This window comes from Oryctolagus cuniculus, chromosome 10, assembly GCF_964237555.1.
Source record: "Oryctolagus cuniculus chromosome 10, mOryCun1.1, whole genome shotgun sequence".
Classification (NCBI taxonomy): Eukaryota; Metazoa; Chordata; class Mammalia; order Lagomorpha; family Leporidae; genus Oryctolagus; species Oryctolagus cuniculus.
Window position 1 is genome coordinate 62,086,922 of NC_091441.1, and position 23,646 is coordinate 62,110,567.

Here is a 23,646-nt window from a genome sequence, read left to right on the forward strand (position 1 = left end):
AAGAGGCAACCAACAGAATGGGAGAAATAATTTGCAAACTATGCAACTGATAAAGGATTAATAACCAGAATATATGGGGCCTGCATTGTGTTGCAGAAGGTTAACACCCTGGCCTGAAGTGCTGGCATCCCATATGGGTGCCAGTTCAAGACCCGACTGCTCCACTTCTTATCCAGCTCTCTGCAATGCCATCTTAAATATTAAAGTGATCATATTAAGTTTTAAAGTGAACATATAGATAGTATTGAGTGTTAAAGTGATCATGTAAATAGGATCATGTGTCTGGTAATAATTAATTGATAGAATTAAAGAGGAGAAAATGTTCTAACATGGGAAGCAGTGCACACAGCAGATTCATAGAATGAGAATCTCTTTAAGTAACACTCTAATCTCAGAATCAGCCCTTAAGGCATTCGGATATGGCTAAAAAGCCCATGAGAGTTTCTCAGGCATGGAAAGCCAATACACTGTGGCAAAAAATGTTCTACATGAAGGAGCTCTGTGAGTGAGCCCCCAGCGGAAAGAAGTGGCCATCAAAGAAAGATGTAGTTTTCTTAGAAGGGAGGAGAGAACTTCCACTTTGTCTAAATATTGACAGAGTTTGTGGATTCAGAAGGCTTCCATAGCCTAGGCAACTCATGTCAAGTGCCTCTAGTGGTCACTGACATCACACATAAGAGAGTTAATCGTTAAATTAACAGCAGGAGTCACTGTGCACTAACTTCCCATGCAGGACCTCTGTCCTCAGTGAGTTGTATTATGATAATTAACTTTAAAACTTGTTCTCAAACAGATTTTTTGTGTGTAAGCAAATTATTGAAACCTTCACTTAGTATAGAGCTGGTCTTCTGTTTATAAAGTTAGTTGAAAATGAATCTTAATGGAGAATGGGACTGGGAATGGGAGAGGGAGGAGGAGGAGGGGTGGGAGTGTGGGTGGGAAGGCAAGTATGGTGGGAAGAATCACTATATTCCTAAAGTTGTACTTTTGACATTTGTATTCCTTAAATAAAAGGTTTCTTTGCAAAAAAAAAAAAAAGTGACTCAATCAGGAGCTTGTCCTAGGAAGCATCAATGGGAAGGTAGGATAATGAGAGAGAAGGTGATCACTACCAGGAGGCTGGGATTTGCCTCACAGTTGGCCCACCTGAGGGAAAAGGGCACTGTGGTATTTATGCCCCAGCTTCTATTCATAATTGTTTGAAAACTCTCCTAAAGCCATGGCTCCCTGGCACTTCCAGTTGGCCCCTTATGTAGGCTTAGTACACAGCTGTAGCTAGAAAAAGACCCACGGCAAAACACAAAAGCTATTTGCATCAAGAAGCCATCTGTGCATAGGGAAATGGCAAGTGCTGAGGGCATATGGATGGACGGCAACAGCAGTGGCTATATATATAACTCAATTAGTGACGTATGCATACAGTAATAAGTTAAGTAGAAATCAGCTAAGAGAGGAGCTACTGCACAATGGTAACTTGCTTTAAAAATTGAAAAACACCATGGGAACAAAATCATTCTGTCTTCTCTTATTGACAGTGTGCTACCTGTGACCTAAGTCTAATGATCAATGGAATTTGTTTACTCAGTGGGAAAATCTCAAACGGGCCTTCACACACAGAGTTGATGCCTGGCAGGCAGAGGGGGGGAAAGAATGAGAGAACAGTAGGTTGCATCTCTTATCAAGAGGTTATTCCGATGGAAGAGAAAACAGTAAAAACGTACCTATATTGTATTTCATTTATTTTTAAGTTAAAGAAAGAAAAAGAATATAAGTGGAATACAAAGAAATTGCTAATCTTTAAATAACTCTTTATCCCATAGTTTTCCCGTAAGACTGAGAACAGGAATTCTGAAACCTAACAGAAGTTTGCATCCTTGCACCCACTGATTAGATATTTCAACTTGAGATCATACACATTCTCTTTTCTTTAACAGATTAAGTCGTTTGCATGATGTTACTTGCCTACCCACTGATTTTTTTAGTTCAATTCCTATGCTATCAAGATAAAACAATTTGGAGCCAGGGTTGTGTGCAAAGAACTGACACCTGCAATGCTGGTATCACATATTAGAGTGTGGATTTGAGTCCTGGCTGCTCTGCTTCCAATCAAGCTCCCTGCTAATGTGCCTAAAAAAGCAGTGGAAGATGGCCCAAGTGCTTGGTCCCCTGTCACCCATGTGGGATATCAAGATGGAATTCCTGGCTCCTGGCTTTGGTCTGGACCAGCCCTGGCCATTGTGGCCATTTGTAGAGTGACCTAGGGAATGGAAGATATTTCTTTCTCTCCCACTCTCCCTCTCTCCTTCCTCCCTCTCCCCCTCTCCCTCTCTCCCTCTCTCCCTATTTCCCTCCCTCCCTTTCCCTCTCCCTCACCCTCCCTCTCCGACTCTCCCTCTCCTCCTTTGTCACTCTTTCAATAAATCAACAAATCTTTTAAAATATATATAATAATTTACCTTCTTCTTAGCCATAATTTTCACAGTTATATAATATCCATTCCATAGCCACACTCTTTTTCATTAGTCCTTTGGCCACAGCCCCTTTACTCCTATGATTTTATTTTAATTCATCTTTGCTTTAGTGGAAGTTCATGGTTTTTTGACAAAGGAATTTTAGTATTAGTTGACTACTTTTAAGTTTGTGAGTGTCTTTGATACTTGGGTTTATTCTTCAGTGACATATTGTTTAGGAGTAATAGCCTTACTTCATCCTTTCCCTCCTTCAGGGCTCCCTTGTAGCTGCATCGCCTTCAGAGTAGGCCACTGAATATTGCTATCAAGTAGTCGGAGGCCAGCATGAATATTTTCCTTTGTAAATGACTTTCTCTCTATGCAGAAGTTTGAAGAGTTTGTGTTTTATTCTGAAAGTTTTGCTATTGAGCATATTGTTTCCATTTCCTAGAATATGATATGAGTAGACATTCATGTACATGCATGTGTGTGTGTATATATATATATGTGCATGTATATATATATGTATATATGTGTGTATATATATGTAAATATATATATATAAAATCATGCTTTTTCCTCTCCCTTCCTTCCTTGCTTGTGTTAGTAGAAACAAAGGGTCTGTTTCCATGGGGGTGGAGTCACCAAATAATCATCCTCAAAGGAATCTTTATTTGTGACAAGTAAATGAGACAGTAGAGAGGTATAATTCCCTAAACAAACTGTCTCTTTGAGTACCAGTCTGCCAGGGTTTCCATAGCAAGAGTTAGGGGAGTGTCCAGAATACAGAAAAGGAGAAGCAGGAAGGCAGGAAGACTTCCTGCTCAAGCAACATCCACCATCATACACTGTGTTCAAAGTCTGACTCAGACAGGTTTCTTGGGCTTTCCTTGTAGTGGCCTGCCATCACACCCAATATGATGTTTCAAGATAAACTTTCCTAGAATGCTTTCTGTAAAGCAAGCTCAAGTGGGTAAATTATTTCAGATTCTCTGCCTGGGTACCTGTGCCCCTGTCCTGCCTAAATCTTACTCTCTTGATCACATTTCCTTTTCTCTTTCTTCATTTCTGGAAGATTGGGTTGCCACTCTTGTCTAAGAAGAACTCCTTCGGTTTCTTCATCTTCCAGTAGCTACTCCCACTACACTGTAACCAGAAGACAAAGGATATAGTCTCACACGTCATCCTTCATTCTTCACACATGCCTGAGGATTTCAGGCACTTGCCAATGTGGCTCGTAGGGAACATGAGCAAGAGGAATGCATGTCCACGCTGTACTGTGATCTTCCTTTTTGTTCCCTTTGGAGTTCCTGTGTCTTTCCTTAGCTATCATTTTTAAGGTTAGTAGCACTGTCTACTCTTATCATATTCATATCATATTCTATATCAATAAATATTTCTGCTGGACTTTCAGTATCTTTGTCAAATTTTTTATTCAATAAGCATTTTGTAAGGCAGCTTTATTCTTCCGTCTTCTTAAAAAGTGTTAATGAATCAGTTAATTTAAAAGGCAGAGTGGCTTTTCTCTTTTTTTTTAGTTAGTTGGGCCAATGGAGTTATGGGGGGGGAGCCATTGTAATCCATAAACTGTACTTTGGAAATTTATATCTACTAAATAAAAGTTAAAAAAAAAAAAAGGCAGAGTGGTACGCGCGTGTGCAAGAGAGAGACAGAGTTCTTCCATCTGCTAGTTCATCTCTAAATGGTTCCAGCAGTCAAAGCTGGACCAGGTAACAGCCAGGATCCTGAGAACTATGGGGACGAGAGAGAAAGAGAGAGATTGAAGTCTAAGAGCCAGTCGGCTGTTCTGTGTCTACACACCACATTCTCTGCCCTCAATAAATGATTACAGGAAAGCCTAGTGACAGGAAAGGATTTCTCTAGTTTACCCCAGGGATGGGCAAAGCAAATGTGAACAGCTGGACACACAGAGCTGGGAAGCCAATGTATGCTGCATCTCATAGTAAATCAGGAAAATAAGACAGTAAATAAAATGTTCCCATTAATTCCTAACACTAAAAGCTAGGTTATGTACAAACCTTAATCCTATGTCAAATGAAGTTCTTCAGGCCCCTTGTATGAGGTACTTCAAAAAGTGCATGAAAGTTTATTTTGGTGAAAAAAGAATGAGATCCATGCAGTTTTTCAAAAAGCCCATTTTCCATGAACTGTTTGAAGACTCCTGAGGGTATGGATTTTAAATTATTATACCAAAATAAATATCTTTTAATTCCACTTTCTAAGAAGTTTTTAAAAATATTTATTTTGAAAGTCAGAGTTAAAGAGAGAGAGAGAGAGAGAGAGAGAGAGAGAAAATCTTCCACCACTGGTTCATTCCCAAGATGATCACAATGACCAGTATTGGGCCAGGCCGAAGCCAAGAGCCAGGAGCTTCATTCAGGTCTCCCTCAAAAAGGTTCAGGGGCCCAAACACTTGGGTCATCTTCTGCTGCTATGCCCAGGCCTTTAGCAGGGAGCTGGATCAGAAGTGGAGCAGGCAGGACAGGAACCAGTGCTCAGATGGGATGTCAGCATCTGCAGATAGTGGCTTTACCTGCTGCACCACAATACTGGCACCTCTGAGAAATTTCTGAAGTACCTTCATAAAACCCAATAAATTTATCTTCATATGGATAGTTTGTAGGTGTAAGCTCAATGAATACATTTATTCTTATGACTGAGTTTTCCTAGGATTTTGCCAATATGGTACCTGTCTAATGAATGTAGGAGTTACTTAACTTGCTTTTGTCCGCTAAGAGTTTCTCAGTATCTCAGTTCTTGGCTCTAGACTTCCTATCTTGGAAGATATCATAATAGACACTTGACCTTCCAGATCCACTTACCTCTACTTCCTGAGAGCAAAAAGTCTTTCTTAACATAGGTTGGTTTCCATTCAAGCCTTAGGAAATACCATCCCAAGACACTGACAAGGAAGAGCCCATAAACGAAGCACTTCCCCTGGCCATGAAACCAAGGATTTGAAAACAGACTTTGGAAAGACTAGAAGTGGCTGGCACCGCAGCTTACTAGGCTAATCCTCCACCAGCGGCACCGGCACTCCGGGTTCTAGTCCCAGTTGGGGCGTCGGTTCTGTCCCGGTTGCTCCTCTTCCGGTCCAGCCCTCTGCTGTGGCCCGGGAAGGCAGTGGAGGATGGCCCAACTGCTTGGGCCCTGCACCTGCATGGGAGACCAGGAGGAAGCACCTGGCTCCTGGCTTCGGATCGGCACAGCTCCGGCTGTTGGTGACCATTTGGGGAGTGAACCAGCGGATGGAAGGATGGAAGACCTCTCTCTCTCTCTCAATGTCTAACTCTGCCTGTCAAAAAAAAAAAAAAAAAAAAAAAGGAACGACTAGAAGTGTCTTACACTGGTAAGATCCACATGCAAAATGAGAAAATGAGCCAAACATTAGGGATAGAAAATTTTACTTACAAGGACAACGTATTTCAAAGCCGGATATATTTTATTTATAAACATTTAGACACAGAGGTTGACAAGATGTTCTGAGGATCCCCAGTTCATTAGCACAGACACATCAGAGAGGAAAGATAGCATGTTGATATGTTTTGGCCATTTGACAATGCAAACCAAGGTTGGTTATAGCCAGACATTTTAGGAGATGCAGTGCCTAGTCACTTGAAAACTATAAGCATTGGGTTTATTTTTTACTTGTGGGCATACCTGAATAATTTCCCTGAATGCCTTCATTCCCTCTATCCATGCTAGGCAATTGTATTATGCCAGTTTTATGACTTTAAGTCAAATTAAATTCATTCTTCAGTTGCCATTTGTTCTGCTAAATTATATTTATGTAGAAACAATATTTAACTCAATACTTCTGCTTCTTCCCTCATCCATTCTCTCATAAAATTTATTCCATCTATGCACAGTAGAGATAGTCTTAATAGAGTTGATAAGAGAAGTTTCTCAATCATCTACAATTATCTTCGGTGTCCATTCTGGGAAGCGCAACATATTGTAATTTTAAAAGTCTATCTTAATATATCAATCACATTTTATAATATTTTGCTTTAAAAAAACTTTCAAATTTGACATTGATATTTCTGAAGCCAGAGTTTTTAACCAGGGCCAAAGTCTTCCTCCGTGCCCAGTAGCACCACTCAGTCACTTTTGTGAAGCCCAGGAAATGGTATTCTAATGACTTTAGACAAACGTGCATTATCCACATAGAGATGGAACAGGAAGTCATGCTGTCACAACAGAGATGGCATTATTTACACACATACACACTTATCTCTGTGGCCGCTTCACAGTACTGTCGCTTTATTATCCCACTGAATTGTCATGCCACAGAGACTTGAAAGACATGGTGTTCTATATCCTTAACAAAAAGTGTTATTCCTGACCTGTATGATTTTCATAATATCAAAAAATCTGATTTATGGAAGAAGAAAGTTACAAGGGTTAAAGTACCAGTGCAAATGCATAGTCTGATGACAACTCAGTATTTGTAAGGCCCTAGAGTTCCTGCCAAGGATGCTACACCCCTTAATCACACCAGACTCTGATTATTCAGGATGCACAGTAGTGGAGGAAAACTACAGTGCTGGTTCTTTATGAGGCTGGTGAAGAATCGGGTCATTGGCAGGTCATGTATAGATTCATTTGTGTTCTTTCATTTAATCCTGGAGATGGGAAAATAAATCTGTAATATTCCCGAGAGCTGGGATTAAAAGACTGAGTTCTTGAAAATCCTTAACTCCTCCCCTTTTAAAAGTAATATAAATACATGCCTTGCTATGATCCTCAGGGACTTGGCCTTACAATTTGTCTTTGCTGAATTGATCTTGGACCTGAACTCACTTCATAAAAGCCTTCAACTCCATATTTGAAAGGAACTAAAACTACATCCCCTCACCTTTCTAGCATCTCTTAAAATATTGTAAAGTTCACAACTCTGTACCCAACATATCAGAACAACAACCAAAGACTGCTGATTAAATTCACAGAAGAATACGTGAAAGGCAGAGTAAATAAAAAAGACTGAGAATCCCAATTGGAAAGAATAGAAGGGAGGGAAAGAGAGAAAGAGGAGAGAGAGAAGAGGGGAGGGGAGGAGACAAGAAGGAAGGGGAGAAGGAGAGGAGGAGAGAGGAAGGGGGAGGAGAGGGGAGGAGGGAGGAAAAGAGGGAAGAGTAAAAGGAGGGAAAGGAGGAAGGAAAGGAGGGAGGGAGGAAGGGGAAGGAAGGAGGGAAAGAAAGAAGGAAGGAGATTGGATGAGTAGGGGGAAGGAAGGAAAAAAAAGATTGACTTAAACTAAATTGTGCTGCAAAGCTATTTCTGCAATTTCAGGGCCATGTTTTGCCCCAATATGTGTCAGAGGCACTGCACAAATGCAATCAGAATCATCTAATGCACGTTTTCAAAACTGCTTCTCAGACAAGGGCAAGTGTAAACTCATTCTACTACTAGGTGTCGGTGACACTTTGGTTTGCTTTACTGGCAACGATTTGGCGACGCATCCTATACTAAGAGGAAGGCTGGAAACCAAGCGTATGACCAGAGCCAGATCTACTGCGTTACTTCTTTTCGTGCTTCTTGGTTAACTCTCCCACACCCAGCTGGAAGCAACCCCGGCTGTCACTGCTTCTGGCGTCCCTCCGCCGGCTCTCCTGGGAGACTTGCCGCACAGCCTGCAGGATGGCATTCTGCACAATCTGCTTGCTGGCATTCTGCAGCTTCACTTCTTCAGGCTCGTTTCCAGGTTTCTCACCTAGCCAAAGACGTGAAAGGCGGGGGAGAAGGAGAGAAATTAATCTCAGGAACTATGACATGGAGGGGTCAGAGAGAAAGGTGGGAGAGAGGGGGAGACAGTAGGAACAACTGCAGTGGCCCAGTTACCTGAGCAGAGCCCTCTGCAGCACACACAGCTCTTGTCTCCCCTTCCTCCCTCCCAACAGAATCTCCATTTGATTTGCCCAAGAAATGCATGCAACTTATGTTTTTTACTAGCTAGAACCTTCAGCTGCTAGAGGTGGTCTTGAGACAGTCCTGGCCCAAGAGGACCTCTTGCAAAGTTTTTGGAGAGGCGCAGACTCTTGCCTTGTGGCTGTTTGTTCCTTCCCCCTCCTTCCTACATGCAAAGCAGACACAATGCCCCCTGGTGATGCAGCCATCTCCCTGTAAGCTTGGAGGGGAACACCAACATTCCAGGTGTGGTTGGGAAGAAAGAAATAGCCCAGCTTGGAAGGCATCTTTAAGCAACAGTACCAGCTCTGGATCACAAACTTACAAGCTTTTTGCATGTTATGAAAATAAAACTTTTTTGTCTCATGCATCATTATTCATAGGTTACCTGCTGCCAAAAACATATCTAACATATATAATAACATATTCAAAATGTTTGTGGAAAAAGAAATTCAAGATATGCTGATTTTGGGGCAAACATCGTTTAGAAGGAGCCTAGGACTCAAGTGATCAAAAAGCCACTATATTAGTTCTCAGATGCCCACCTCCAGGCCCTACTCATGTCCAAAAAAGTACATAATATATTTAATTAATATTAATGTAAATATATAATGGCAATATAATAGTATAAAATAATAATTATATATAAATATAATATATATGAAATATGTATAGTTACATATATGAAATATTGTTTAAGGAAAATGAAGTCTTGAACTCTATATTTTATGCAGCAAGCTTAATACAGCAAGATGTTCATTAATCTAACATTTGATGAAAGTGCAATCTTGAACATTTTTAATTTCACCTGCTTACATTTATAGTGATAAACAGAATTGGCATCAATCCTTATTCAATAAGGTCTTGCCATTTGTTTCCTCTATTCAGATTTTCTGCTTCCATGAAAATATACTTAACATGGAAAATAGATGGCTTACACCAAGGCTGATAAATTAACAACAGAATTTATATACCCATGAGAAAAACAGCACATAATATTGAGTCATTCTGAAAGATCAAGGAGGGTCTTATCTTTTTAAACAAACAATGGTCATTTATTTATCACTTCTGTCTATCTTCTAAAGTATTTACTGTCTTGTATCTTGTCACAAGACAAGATAAATTTATTCAAAACAAAGAACAATAGAGTGAAGAAAAAAAGCAGGATAAAATGAGCTATCTATAGCAAATTGAACAGAGATGTCCAGAACTTTAATGTACAGCTGAAACCTTTTCTTAAGATTTACTTATTTATTCATTTATTTGAAAGAGTTACAGAGAGCGAGAAAGAAGGAGACAGAGAGAGAGAGAGAGATCCTCCATCATTGGTTCACTCTCTAAATGGCTGCAATGGCTGGCCCAGGCTGAGGCCAAGAACCAGGAGCTTTTTCTGGGTTTCCCACATGAGTGCAGGGGCCCAAGAATGTGGGCCATCCTCCAGTGCTGTTCCAGGTGCTTAAGTAGGGAGCTGGATCTGAAGTGGAGATTCTGGGACTTGAACCAGCACCCATATTGCAACTTTACCTACTATGCCACAGCACCAGTCCCATGAATGAAACATTAAAGGGGCAAAGAAGAATACATTAAATATTCTCTGTAGAAGAAGAGTGTATAGTAACTAACAACATTATGAAACACTAGGGAACAGCCATTAAGAATATGTGTTTTGGGGCCAGCACTGTGGTGCAGTGGGTTAAGCTGCCGTCTGCAGTGCTAGCATCCCATTTGGGCGCCGGTTCAAGTCCCAGCTGCTCAAGTTCCAATCCAGCTCCCTGATAATGGCCTGAGAAAGCAATAGAATATGGCCCAAGTTTTTAAGACCCTGCATCCATGTGGGGGACCCAGATGAAACCCCTGGTTCCCGGCTTCAGCCTAGTCCAGCCACTGCCATCACACTCATTTGGGGAGTGAACCAGTGGATGGATGATGTCTCTCTCTGTCACTCCTTTCTCTGTGTAACTCTGGCTTTCAAATAAATAAATAAATCTTTTTTTAAAAAAATAGATAAAGCTTAGGAATATTTTAAAAAGGAGAATATATGTTTTGAATCACAACACAGCTGAGTTCAAATCTTTTCCACAACTTACAGTCATGGAATCGTGGGCAAGACATCTCATTTCTGTAAGCCTATGACATATATGTAAAATGAGAAAGTAGTACCTTTTTAGGGTGACTGCTAGAGTATTAAGTAATATAACATCTGTGAGCACCCTGCATGGGTTTGGACATCCAGTAAGCACTTAGTAAGTGTCTACCATTGTATATTAGGATATGCACTAAGCTGTTCTAACAGCTAAGTTACTTGAGCTAAACTGTCAAGTTTATTATGATCAGGAAGTCAAAGGCAGGATTACCAGACTGTGTTTAGAGGAGCCTTCGATGACTAGAAGATTGGTTCTACCAATCCTCGTTGTGAGTTGACCCTGTCTGCAGTGGAGGATGTTGGACAAAGAAACTGACAAGTGGTTGGAACCGAGGAAGAGAGGAATAAAGATGAGAGGTAAAACCACACTGAGCACTTATAGGAAATAAAAAACAAAAGAGTTACACAAGCCAGACACAGACGCACATTTGTGGGATTGGCTCTTTGGCATAGAGGAACGATACTCTTTCTGTACCTTAAGCTATAGGTCAGGGAGGAGCACTAACTAAGAAGCTGTCCTGGCCAGATTTACTCGAACTACTCAGCTGAGCCTCAGAGCACAACTGAGAAACTAGAAGAAGCCAATAGAGCTCATTACTGCCATACCCAGATTATCCTGTGCCATGAGATGACCTTAGTTCTTCAGGTGCTCAACCAATCAATAGGCTCCCATGCCCTGGAATCGGCCAACTTCGTGGCATTAACTTACTCTTGGTTTTGTGTTTTTGTGATGTTTGTTTCATGATTTAACACTCTGCCTTTACTCCAAGGGCTTTCCAGCTAAGGTTCTGCCTGCAACTGATTGACCCTAGCTCTATCTTCCGCTGAAATTCCTGAGAAGACTGTGGACTCAACGCATCACCATTATGCCTTAGGCCACTTCTTAGCATAGCTAGAGACTGAAAGTATTCACAGCTTATTCAGCCCCAGTGAGCTCTGGGTGGAATGATCAGGTCCAGAGGCGAAAGCACAGCTGCTTAGGAAGGAAGGAAGGACCTACTCAGTTCTTTGCCTTGCCAAAGCAATGGACAGAGCAGGCATTCACAGGTGTGTCTTTGATGCTCCTATTGCATTCACTTGAAGGGACAGAGACCCTTAATATAAGTACAGTGTGAAGAAATGCATGGTAGCCCAGCAGAAAGCAGAGTGTCAACCACAGAAAGCCTTGGAGTGGCATTTACTTACATGCATTGAATTTACCTCAATGTAATGAATCATCTAGCCATGGTGGGTGGCCTACTGCCTAGTTTTACATGATGCAAATATCCTGTAGCCTAATTAACATTTACAACTCTATTTTTGTCTCTCACAAAAGATTTTGAATCAATTTAATTAGCTTTAAATGCTTAAATGCCCAATATAAGTACAATGAAGTCAAGCATGTGATGCAACTAATTTTGCCTTCCGCATCTTTTCACTTCTACTTATTACACATTTCCCCCTCCACCCATGCATCTGCATGGTCCTTGCTTCCTGATGACCACCCAGCCCACCCTATGGGGATCCAGTCTCCAACAGATCACCCTGAACTCTGAGTTGCCACCTCTCTCCTCAGGGCTTCTGTTCCACCTCCATTCTCTCCTATCACAGGGAGTGTTCCTATCTGGAAGAACCAGTCAATGACTTTCTCTGGATCACACAAAGAGGGTGGCAGAGATTGCATCCTAAACAGAGTCTCTATCTCTCATCCCTTTCCACTGGGTCACTAAAAATGTAAATTACAGAAGCCTCTGTTAGGGCAGGATAGAGCTCAGCTGCTGGCACCCATGCCCACTCTCTAAGACACAGTGCTGCTGATGGTAACCATCAGATTGCTTTCCGTGAGACCATAAAGACAGTGTCATCATTCATCAATGACTAGCATACAGAACACAGAGCACAAGACCTATTTCTGATCCCTTTAATAATAGAGTGAAAGTCTTTTTCCAGCTCTGTAGCTACAGGAATTTTCCACAAAGGACCAGATGTTAGCTCTTACTCATTTGCGCCAATTGCTAATGAGTCTTCCTGGCTGTCCTGCTTTGCTACCAAACAAGCTAAGCTTAGGTGACTTCCCAACAAGAAAAAAAATCACAGCTCCTGAGTTTCCAGCTTGCTTCCATCCCCACTGTTCCCCCCTTGCACCTAACCTAATCAAAAGCAGCATTTTAGAGCCTCCAAAAGGTAGATTTGAGACCCAGATGCCAAGGCAGGGGTTGGCAAGTACAGGACTTTTCTAAGTCATATGTGAGGGAGGCCCCACTGTTCCCACCATCCCATCAGATCAGGCATGGGACATAAGAAGCACCCATGACTCTGTACATACCATTCATGCTATTTCAGAATGTGAGATGCCTCTCATGAACTACAGGAAGGTGCTTATTAAAACTTCCTACAGAAGATGAGTTGAATCAGAAAGATATTTAGAGAGCACCAAATTTATGGACTATGGGCGGCAACATAGCCAACAGGACCAACATGTATCATTCATGCACACACTCATTCATAAAAGTAAGGGTCACTTAAAGAAGCCCTATGCACAGGGTATTGGGGATTAGAAGGTTGGGCAGAACAGTCACTGATTCTACCCTCCTGGAGCTTATGGTCTTGTGGAAGAAGATTCAGATGGCAATCAAAGAATCAAGCAAATTAATCATTTTGAGCTGAGACACATGCTATGTAGAGGGCACAAAGATACTGCATTAGTAGGTCACAGTTCTTGGAGAAGCCATAAGGAACAGTGCCAATAAAACTCAAAAAGGGAATGATCATTTTAACCTAGGAATCACGCTTTTGTATTTTGGCAAAAAAAAAAAAAGAGCAAAGATAATTTTGAGGAGGAATAATGACTAAGAAAGACCTAATTTCTCAGGTTTTCAGTCTCAGCTATAAAGGTAAGCAATTTCCTAAGTGTGGTATTGGTATAGGGATGGAAAAATTGGTCAATCAAATAAATAATCCTGAACAATGTCCCATACATGGACACCTAATTTATGAAAAAGTGAGACTGTCATGTAGTAGAAAATGGATGGTATTTTCAATCAAAGGAAAGGGGTCATATTCCTCATTTAGAAAAACAATGAACTTGAGTCCTTTATACATAAAAAAGAAAATAGTTCCACGTAGGTTATCTATATTTGAAAAGTGACGCCAGCAGAACACAGAGGGTTTTTTTAGGGCAGTGAATCTGTCATACATGATACCATACTGATGGATACAGGTCATTAGACATTTGTCCAGACCAGTACAATGTGCAACATCCAGAGGCAACCCAAATGAAACTACAGACTGAGTGAAAACTATAGTGTCAGTGTGGATTCCTACCTGTGCCACCCTGATTAGCAGTGTTGACAACTGGGAAGGTTGGGTGTGTGTAGTAGCAGTGAGGTGGACAGGAATTCTCTGTGTCTTCCTCTCAATTTTGCTATGAACCTAAAATGCCATATATATATATATATATATATATATACACATATATATGCTGGTGCTGTGGTGTAGTGGGCTAAAGCCTCCACCTGCAGTGCCAGCATCCCACATGGATGCTGTTTCTATTCCCAGCTGCTCCACTTCCTATCCAGCTCTCTACTATGTCCTGGGAAAGCAGTAGAAGATGAACCAAGTATTTGGGCCCCTGTACTGCTTGGGAGACCCGGAAGAAGCTCCTGGTTCCTGGCTTCAGATCAGCCCAGCTTCAACTGTTGCGGCCATTTGGGGAGTGAACCAGCAGATGGAAGACCTCTATCTCTGTCTATCCCTCTCTTTGTCTATGACTTTCAAATAAATAAATTAATTAAAAATATCTATTACATATATATGTGTGTGATATGTGTGTGTGTGTGTGTGTGTGTATATATATATATATATGAGAGGTGGGAGAGAGAGAATTTTTAAAAAGGAAAGTAAAACAATCAAGCTTTGTGATCTAGGAGTAGCCAAAGATTTCTAAACCAGACACCAACAGCGACAACTGCAAAGAAAAACTGATCCTGGGCTGTAGGACCCTGAGGAAAACACAGACACGAGGGAAAGGCTTTTCATTGGAGGATGTTGAGGCAGGGAACATGCATGTGAAAATGTAGTCTTAGAATTGCTTGAGGGGTCAACGTGGCATGGCCAGTCAAGCTGCCAACTGCAGTGCTGGCATCCCCTATGGGCTCAGGTTTGAGTCCCCGCTGCTCCACTTCTGATCCAGCTCTCTGTTATAGCCTGGGAAAGCAGTAGAAGATGGCCCAGGTCCTTGGGACCCTGCACTCACATGGGAGATCCAGAGAGGATCCTGGCTTCTGATTTCAGACGAGCCCAGTCCAACCTGTTGTGGTCATTCAGAGAATGAACCAGCAGATGGAAGATCTCTCTCTCCTCTCCCTCTGTAGCTCTGACTTTCAATTAAATAATCTTAGAAAAAGAAAGAACAAGAAATGCTTGGAATGCTTCATTTTCTGAGCACCTAAACCAAAATTTAACCAAGACTGGGTTATAAGTTCGGAGTGACCCAAAAGCCAACCTGCTTAATACAGAAACATAGATTTTCCTCCTTTCGCCCGGAAAACCTGAGGACAGCAAACGCCTCCCAGGAGTTCCTGGCTTCTTGCAGGCGGTGGAAGCTCTAGAATTCCGGGTAAAGAAAGCTAGGAGTGGCCGTCAGAGGGTCAGAGGCCAGGGCCAACCCAGGACCTGTCTCCACGCTGTCCGTGTTTTGTCTCATTCAAGGAGGAGCAAGCAGGTGGATGGAAGAGGGCAGGCCGGTCTTGGACACAGCTGTTGCCCGTTCCATTCACCTTCTCTAAGTGGGTCCCTTTCCAGATCGGACGCTCAGAGAGCCGCCGAACAATCCCTGCAGAGCCAAACGGAGGGGGGGGGGGGGTTGTGCTCTCTCTCCAGGGACGTGCAGGGAACCAGCATGCACAACCCACGCTGAGGCCATCAGGGAAACGTGGAAGTCAGATACGCAGGAGATAGAAAAAAGGGGCACCATAGGACCTTATGCATTAAAAGAAGCGACAAAACTGAAGCCCGAATGGAAAGCAGGGCGACCCCTGGAAGTCAGGGCATCGCACACTTTCTCCCTCACTGCAGGGCGGGATCCTGGACTCCAGAAACGCAGCTCCACCCTCGCTGAGCACAGCTGCCTGCCGGTCCAGGCACCCGGGTGCTTCCGCAGTCTCTGCTGCCCCCCGGTGGCGGCTCCTACTGTTACCGCAGCCCTAGGGGACCGTGGTTTTTGGCTGAGCTGTCTGCCCAGGCTCAGAATTTTTCGTGAGAAAAATTGAAATTAAGGCACAGCAATTCCCATGCCCGTACACACTGCACAGCCTCCTCCATTATCAACACCCCCACTCTCAGAGTGACACATTCGTTCGTATCTATGAATCTGCATCATCACCACCCAGAGTTCACGGTTCACTTTAGGATAGACTCTCAGTGCTGGACATTCATGGGTTTGAATGAAGGTGTAGTGACACATATGTGTGGCATCAGCCAGAGAAGTTTAACTACCCTAAAATTCCCATGTCCTCAATTGTTTTCCTTTTCACATATAGATATGAAACAACCTACTGGGAACTGACTTTTTTTCTGTATAAAGTAATCAAGTTCATTGCTTTTTCTATATTAATAACTATGAAGGATGGAGGGAGAGAGAGAGAGAGAGAGATCCTTGAGTTACAAGACAATGGTATGGTTTTATTTTCTCAAACACATTTAGCGTTGCTAGCACTCAATGGTACTCTGACCACAAAAACTCTTTATGAGGCCATTTATAAATTTGCCCTTCCATGAGCTCTGACATGGCTGGGAATTCAGTCCAGAGGTTTCTTGTCCTCTTTCAGCTAAAAATCACTTGATTGTATTACCATATCTCTTAACTCTTTTTTTTTTTTTTTTTTTTTTGGACAGGCAGAGTGGACAGTGAGAGAAAGAGACAGAGAGAAAGGTCTTCCTTTGCCATTGGTTCACCCTCCAACCGCCGCCGTGGCCAGCGCGCTGCGGTCGGCGCACTGCGCTGATCCGATGGCAGGAGCCAGGTACTTATCCTGGTCTCCTATGGGGTGCAGGGCCCAAGCACTTGGGCCATCCTCCACTGCACTCCCTGGCCACAGCAGAGAGCTGGCCTGGAAGAGGGGCAACTGGGACAGAATCCGGCACCCCAAGCGGGACTAGAACCCGGTGTGCTGGCGCTGCAAGGCAGAGGATTAGCCTAGTGAGCCATGGTGCCGGCTATCTCTTAACTCTTTAACAAAAGATTCTGAATTCCCAGGCAAACTAGCCACATGCCTTTTGGTCACCATGGGAAGGAAGAACCAATATTAGCAGTATGAATGATTTCATAGGAATACTTTAATTTTTTAAAAAGAAAGCAAAAAAAAAAACCATGCTATCCTGCTGTCCTCCCTAAAATGCCCAGCACAAGGCAAGCAGGGAGCCTAGCCTTTAAGATAGTGGTCTAGATGTATGCATCCCATGTGAGATTACCTGGGTTGCATACCCAGCTCCACACCTGATTCTAGATTCCTGCTAATGCAGACCTTGGGAGGCAGTGGTGATGGCTCAAGTGATTGGTTTCCAGACATCCATGTGGGAGACCTGGATTGAGTTCCTGGCTCCTGGACTCCACACTGCAAAGTATCCTAGGAGTGAACCAGCAAATGAGAGCCTTCTCTCACTCTGTGTGTGTGTGTGTGTGTGTGTGTGTGTCCACCTCTCAAATAAGTTAAGTTGAAAATGAACAGCACAATCCTCACAATCACCATGTTTTCTGCTAAAGAAGCAATCAAATTTCCAGGTGTGATAGGTCATCATAAAGTTCAAGTCTAGAATTTAACTAATCTCTCAAAAGTCATTCTTAGTCCCTGGAGGAAGTGAGTATATGGCAAGAATCTCAAGAGGCTAACCAGAGGAAGATTATCAAGTAAAATAAAATCCTTGCCACCCTCCTTGAAGGAGCAGCTCCAAATCTTTGGAAGATGATTGCTTTGTTATTCAGAACATCTCACATATCCCCCTCCTGACACAATGACAAAAAGAGACTGTGAATTCAGTAGTGCTTTCAGGTGAATCTGAATAGTATTAATTGCAACAGCCCTCATATATGTTTGCAAAATCGCAGGAGATGTGTGGGCCATGCACTCCAAGTACAGGATGTTTGTGGTTAGCTATGGATCCCTGTTCCTTTTAACAGCCCCATGATGCCCAGAGTCTTTCTTGCTCCCCCAACAGCTAGAGGCATTAGACACACTTCAAAGCAGACAGGCCAGCCTTGTGATGCAGTGCCTTAAGCCACCACCTGTGACCCACGTTAGAGCCCCAGCTGCTCCATTCTGATCCAACTCCCTGTTAATTTTCCTGGGAAAGCAGCAGAAGATGGCCAAAATGATTGAGAGACCCTGATGGAGATCCAGGCTCCTGGGTCCCTACTGGCTCAATCCCAGGATGTTGTGGCCATTTGGAGAATGAACCAGCGGAGGAAAGATCTCTGTGTGTGTGTGTGTGTGTGTGTGCATAGCTGTGCCTTTTAAATAAATTAAAAAATTTTTAAAAAGGCAGACAGATGTCTTAAACCAGTTCCTAATGATGAATCTGTAAAACCATAATGGGGGTAGGAAGCTAGAAGCCTTCCAAAAACCATCCTGAAATTCTGGCTCCCCCTAAATAGTCACTCATGAAACATTTAATAAATGCCCAATTCTGCCAGGTTTATATAAGACAGGCCAAGAGTGCTCATGACTCCTAAAAGTGCCACGAAATATTTTAGCAAATGAAAGCATTAACCAAGATAAAGAATTGACTCTTTCCAGATTTTAATAGAAGCCCAGAACAGCATCTGGCATCTGATTGGGGTATGCCCTGCTAACCCCTGGAGCCAGGATTAGAGCTACACATTGTAGATTCATGTCTTCAGTCCTTTCTATGACACCTGCCTGCTGCCACTGTAGGAAGGAAGTGAAGCAGGGAGTTGGCAACCAGCATAGAGCCCAGAGATGACCACCTTTTCTGCATTCAGTGAAAAAAAACACAAACGTATCCCCCCACTCCCATGCTGATTGCTTTCCTCCATATCAAATCACTGCCTTGTATTCAAACCTAATTGGCTCTTGACTTGCTCCCTCTCTCAAACAGCAGCCAGAGTAACCTTTTCACAATGTAAACCCAGGGGCCAGCATTGTGGAGCAATAGATCAAGCACTATTTGCCAGGCCTGCATCCCATATCGGGTGCCTGGGAAGCAGCAGATGATGGCTGAAGCACTTGAGTCCCTGCCACTCATGTGGGAACCCAGGTGGAGCTCCTGGCGCCTGGCTTCAGCCTGGCCCTGCTCCAGTTGTTGCAGCTATCTGGGAAATCAACTGCTGGATGGAAGCTGTGTGTGTGTGTATGTGTGTGTGTGTGTGTGAGAGAGAGAGAGAGAGAGAGAGAGAGAGAGAGAGAGAGACTGAGACTTTGCCTTTCAAATAAACAAGTAAATGGAAATAAATAAAACTTTTTAAGTCCAGCCATTCACTCAAAACTCTTCATGGTCCCCCTGCAGTTGGAATGGACGCACCTATCTGCTCCCCCACCTCACACCCTGCCCCTTCCCACACTCAGATGCTGCAGACTTTCCTATAGCTTTGGATTCAATTCATCACAGGTAAGATATGAATGCATGCATATCCAGTTGCCACTTACTGCACGACCTGTGGCAAGCCAATTTCCTCATCCATTAAATGGGTACAAATAGCTCCTGCAGGTGTGTCCATCCTCTCCCACTGGAGCACACCCCCCCCCCCAAGAGGACCTCTCCGATCGGTCTTGCTCACGACAGTGTCCCCAGTGGGCACTCAGCAAGCATCATTCAATGAGTGGCTACTGTAGTAGCTTTCCATTGGCTGATACATTCTTTCTCCCTGCCCTGTCTACTCTCGTTCATTGGCTGCTCTTGACCTGCTCTGCAGTGCCCACTGTTTGGCTGCAGTGAGAGCTAAAACATAGAGGAGGAAACAGCTGAAGAAACTCACTGTTGGCCCCAGCTCAAGCCTTCCACGTAAGAAGCAGGGAGCACACTGGCCACGGGATTAGAAAGGCTGCTCCGATTTCCAGCCGCATAGAACCAGACCAGTTTGCACTGTGACATTTTACAGCAAGTTTCTCTCTCTTACCAGCTGCCCATCTTGTCTTCTTCATTCTCCTCCTCCCTCTGCATCTCTGTGAGAGTCCTTCTCAGCTCCCTCCATCTGGTTGTCCAAATTCTTTTCAGAATGGGGCAGAGTGAAAATAAGCTCACCCCCTCCATTTAGGTAGAGCAATGTTCCCAGGGGATTTTGTGCCTCTGGGCCAGTGAAGCCAAATGTATTGTGAAAACATCATCCACAAGTTTCCAAACTCGCTGAACCCTGCACACGTTGCTACGATGGAACTTCAAAAAGTCCACGGAAAACAGAGTTAAAAGATCACTGTATTTTGGTGCGAAAAATTGGAAATCCACACACAGTTTTTTCATAACATGCATTTCCCAAAAACTTTTTAAAGACCGTGTGCGGAGTGAATTGTGTCTTGCTGACTCTCAGGCTCTTTAGCGAGCCTACTGGACTTAGAAACATCTACCGCCTGGGGCACTGAGACTGAATTCCTTTCTGTGTGTGCATGAGAAAGCACAGACTCCCATAGTTCAATCACATAATAGATAGGTGAAAACATTTGACATTTCTTTAAAGCAGAGGAATGGGAAGACAAGTTATCATTGCTTCACATACAAATTGGACAAAGGCATGCAAAACTCCTGCCCTAACTATGAGCTTCCTATGGGCAAAATTCCAGTACACGTGGCTGTTCTTATAGTGTCTTTTTCTTTCTAAAATCATCAGAATCTTGGCTCTTTTTACTGTGTTGGGGTTAATTAGAAGGAGAGAACAGGTGGCTGGAAATAGAAAAGGAAGTAAAAAATGGGATCAGATGTTTTATGTCTTTGTTTTTCTCCAGTGATATTTCAAAAGGAAAATGAAGCTGAAGAAAAATAAACCCAGACGTTAGCAATGTTTGTTAGAGCTGAATGACAAAAGCCACTGTCACATGTCTTAGGGAAATCTTGGCTGCCAGGGTCAAAAGCTACAGGAGGTAAATGCATTGAGCTCTTAGTCTGAGATCCAGATATAGAACAAAGATGGGAGGAAGGCAAGGAGGGAAGGAGAGCCAATATCTCTGAAGATGCCAGTCAGGTACCCAAATATAAAATTAAATTATATGCCTCCAACTGCCATTGTAGATAGTGAATTAAGAGTTTCTAGTAAGCAAACTATGGTAAATGAAATTACTTGTACAAGGCTTAATAACCAGTAAACCAATTTAAGATGCAATAGCAGGCCTGGCCCTGTGGCATAGTAGGCTAAACCTCTGTTTGCAGCGCCGGCATCCTATGTGGGCACCAATTCGTGACCCGGATGCTCCTCTTCCCATCCAGCCCTCTGCTTATGGCCTGGGAAAGCAGTGGAAGATGTCCCAAGTGCCTGGGCCCCTGCACCCACATGGGAGACCTGGAAGAAGCTCCTGGCTTTCGGTCAGCACAACTCCAACCATTGCAGCCATTTGGGGAGTGAACCAGCACATGAAAGGCCTCTCTCTCTGTCTCTCCCTCTCGATCTATAATTCTGTCTCAAATAAAAAAAAATACAATAACATATAATGATGGTACTGTAAGCAATGTCATGCTGGCTTCATTTAGTGAAAAAACAATATATTTACATTTTTTCTTTTTTTAATTTTTTTATTTTATTATTTGACAGATAGAGTTAGACAGTGAGAGAGAGAGAGACAGAGAGAAAGGTCTTCCTTCCGTTGGTTCACCCCACAAATGGCCACTACAGCCGGCGCTGCACCGATCCAAAGCCAGGAGCCAGGTGCTTCTTCCTGGTCTCCCACGCGGGTGCAGGGGTCCAAGCACATGGGCCATCCTCCACTGCACTCCCAGGCCACAGCAGAGAGCTGGACTGGAAGAGGAGCAACCGGGACTAGAACCCGGCACCCATATGGGATGCCGGTGCTGCAGGCGGAGGATTAACCAAGTGAGCCACGGCGCCGGCCCCATACATTTTTTTCTTTCACCTTCTTTTCTTCAGCCACAAATTCTTCTATTGTAATTTTTTTTCAAATATTTATTTATTTAAGAATTCCCATCCATTGATTCACTTCCCCAGTTCCCACAGTAGCCAGGGCTGGGTTTGGCCAAAATTGGGAGCTATAAACTCAATTCAGGTCTCCCATATAGTTGGCAGGAATCTAATTACTTGACCATCCTCCCAGGGTCTTCATTAGCAGGAAGCTAGAGTCAGGAGCCTGAGCCAGGTATTGAATCCAGCTACTTTGATGTGGGATGCAGGCATGTTAACAGCTAGACTGAATGCCTACCTCTTCTATCACAGTGTATTTGCTTCACTATCAGCCAATTCAAAACTAGATATTGGGCAGATCTTAGAAGCCAGCTGCATGACTCTCGAATCACACTTTCTTTCTTGCCATAGGTAAATGCTCTCCTGTATGTTCTCATAATTAGTTTCTTGCTTTGCTTTTATATCTTGTCATAAATTGATGTTATTGCTTGTAGCTATAGTTTGATCATTTTCACTGTTATGTAGAGTTCCATTGAATAAAATGATCAAAATATCTAATCCAGTCTACCTATAATAGAATTTGGCTTCATTCCAGTTTTGGGCTTTGTTAAGTGATTCTGCTGCACACATTCTTTGCCTTGACTGCAGATGTGTAGGAGTTTCTAGAATCCAGAAGTAGAGGTAGACTTCTGGGTTGTAGATAATGAACATGCTGAAATTTACTAATTCTTGGTAACTTGCTATCCAAAGGAATTGTACAAATTTACACTCTCAACATCAAAGGTCATACCCACTTTCCAAACTGCAGATCATTGCATAATATGTGTGATATTTTTAAATTTTCCAATATGGTAGCCCTGTAATTATATCTCATGGGTGTAATTCGAATTTCCCAGATAATGAATGAGACTGAGTACCTTTTCAGAGATTTATTTATTATTATGATTTTCCCTTTTATAAAGAACCTATTTAAATTTTTGCAACGTTTCTATAAATTGCTTTCCTTTTCCTCAGTTTTGTATATTTTCTGGATGTCCCCCTTTGTCAATTCTATGTGCATCAAATATATTTGTGGCCCTCTTTGTGGCTGCTTTAAAAATGTGTTGTTCTCAGGGCCAGCATTGTGGTACAGCAGGTTAAACCACCCTGCCTGGGACACAGATATCCCAAATGGGTGTCCATTTCAGTCCCAGCTGCTCCATTTCCTGTCCAGTTCCCTGTCAATGGCAGAAGACAGCCCACATCCTTGGGCCCCTGCACCCTCATGGGAGACCCAAATGAAGTTCCAAACTCTTGACTTCCATCTAGTCCAGCCCTGGCCATTGCAGCCATCTGGAGAGTGAAACAGCAGACAGAATACCGATATATACCTATCTATTTATCTATTTCTCTCTCTCTCTTTCTTTTTTTTTTTTCTTTTTCACAGGCAGAGTGGACAGTGAGAGAGAGAGACAGAGAGAAAGGTCTTCCTTTTTTGCCATTGGTTCACCCTCCAATGGCCACCGCGGCCGGCGCGCTGCGGCCAGCGCACCACGCTGATCCGATGGCAGGAGCCAGGTACTTATCCTGGTCTGCCATGGGGTGCACCACTGCACTCCCTGGCCACAGCAGAGAGCTGGCCTGGCCTGTAGGTCGTGGCGACGGCCGTATTTCTCTCTCTTTCTCTCTCTCTCTCTCTCTTTCTCTCTCTCTTTCTCTCTTTCCCTCTCTCTCCCTCTCTCCCTTTCTCTATAACTCTGCATTACAAATAAATAAATAAACCTTTTTTAAAAAATCTGTTGTTCTCTTAAAGAATAGGTGTCATTTTAGTCAAACATATAATTTTTTCATTTCTGATTAATAATTTGCCAGGATCTTTTGGCTATCTGTCTTGAGCTAATGATTTTATGTTTCTCTGCTGTCTTTTTGAGAACTTTACAGTTTTGCTTTTTACATTTAGGTCTTTAACCCACTTGGAATAGATCTTTGCACTTGGTGAGAGGTAAGGATGCGATTTCATGGATTTCCACCAGGATAGTGAATTGCCACAGAATTTTGTTTGGAAAACTCTGTCCTTCACCTACTGACCT

The 23,646-nt window shown here is 42.9% G+C and overlaps 1 protein-coding gene across 1 annotated transcript in view; it reads right to left on the reverse strand.

Moving 5' to 3' along the window:
- Positions 1-5,866: 5,866 nt before the first annotated feature.
- AKAIN1 (A-kinase anchor inhibitor 1) overlaps positions 5,867-23,646 on the reverse strand; it is a gene marked incomplete at its 5' end in the record, with an annotated part of 89,562 nt that continues 71,782 nt past the window's right edge. Inside the window, one exon of the mRNA XM_070049819.1 lies at positions 5,867-8,184. Within this exon, the coding sequence (XP_069905920.1) occupies positions 7,991-8,184 (194 nt within the window). The remainder of the gene's footprint in view (positions 8,185-23,646) is intronic.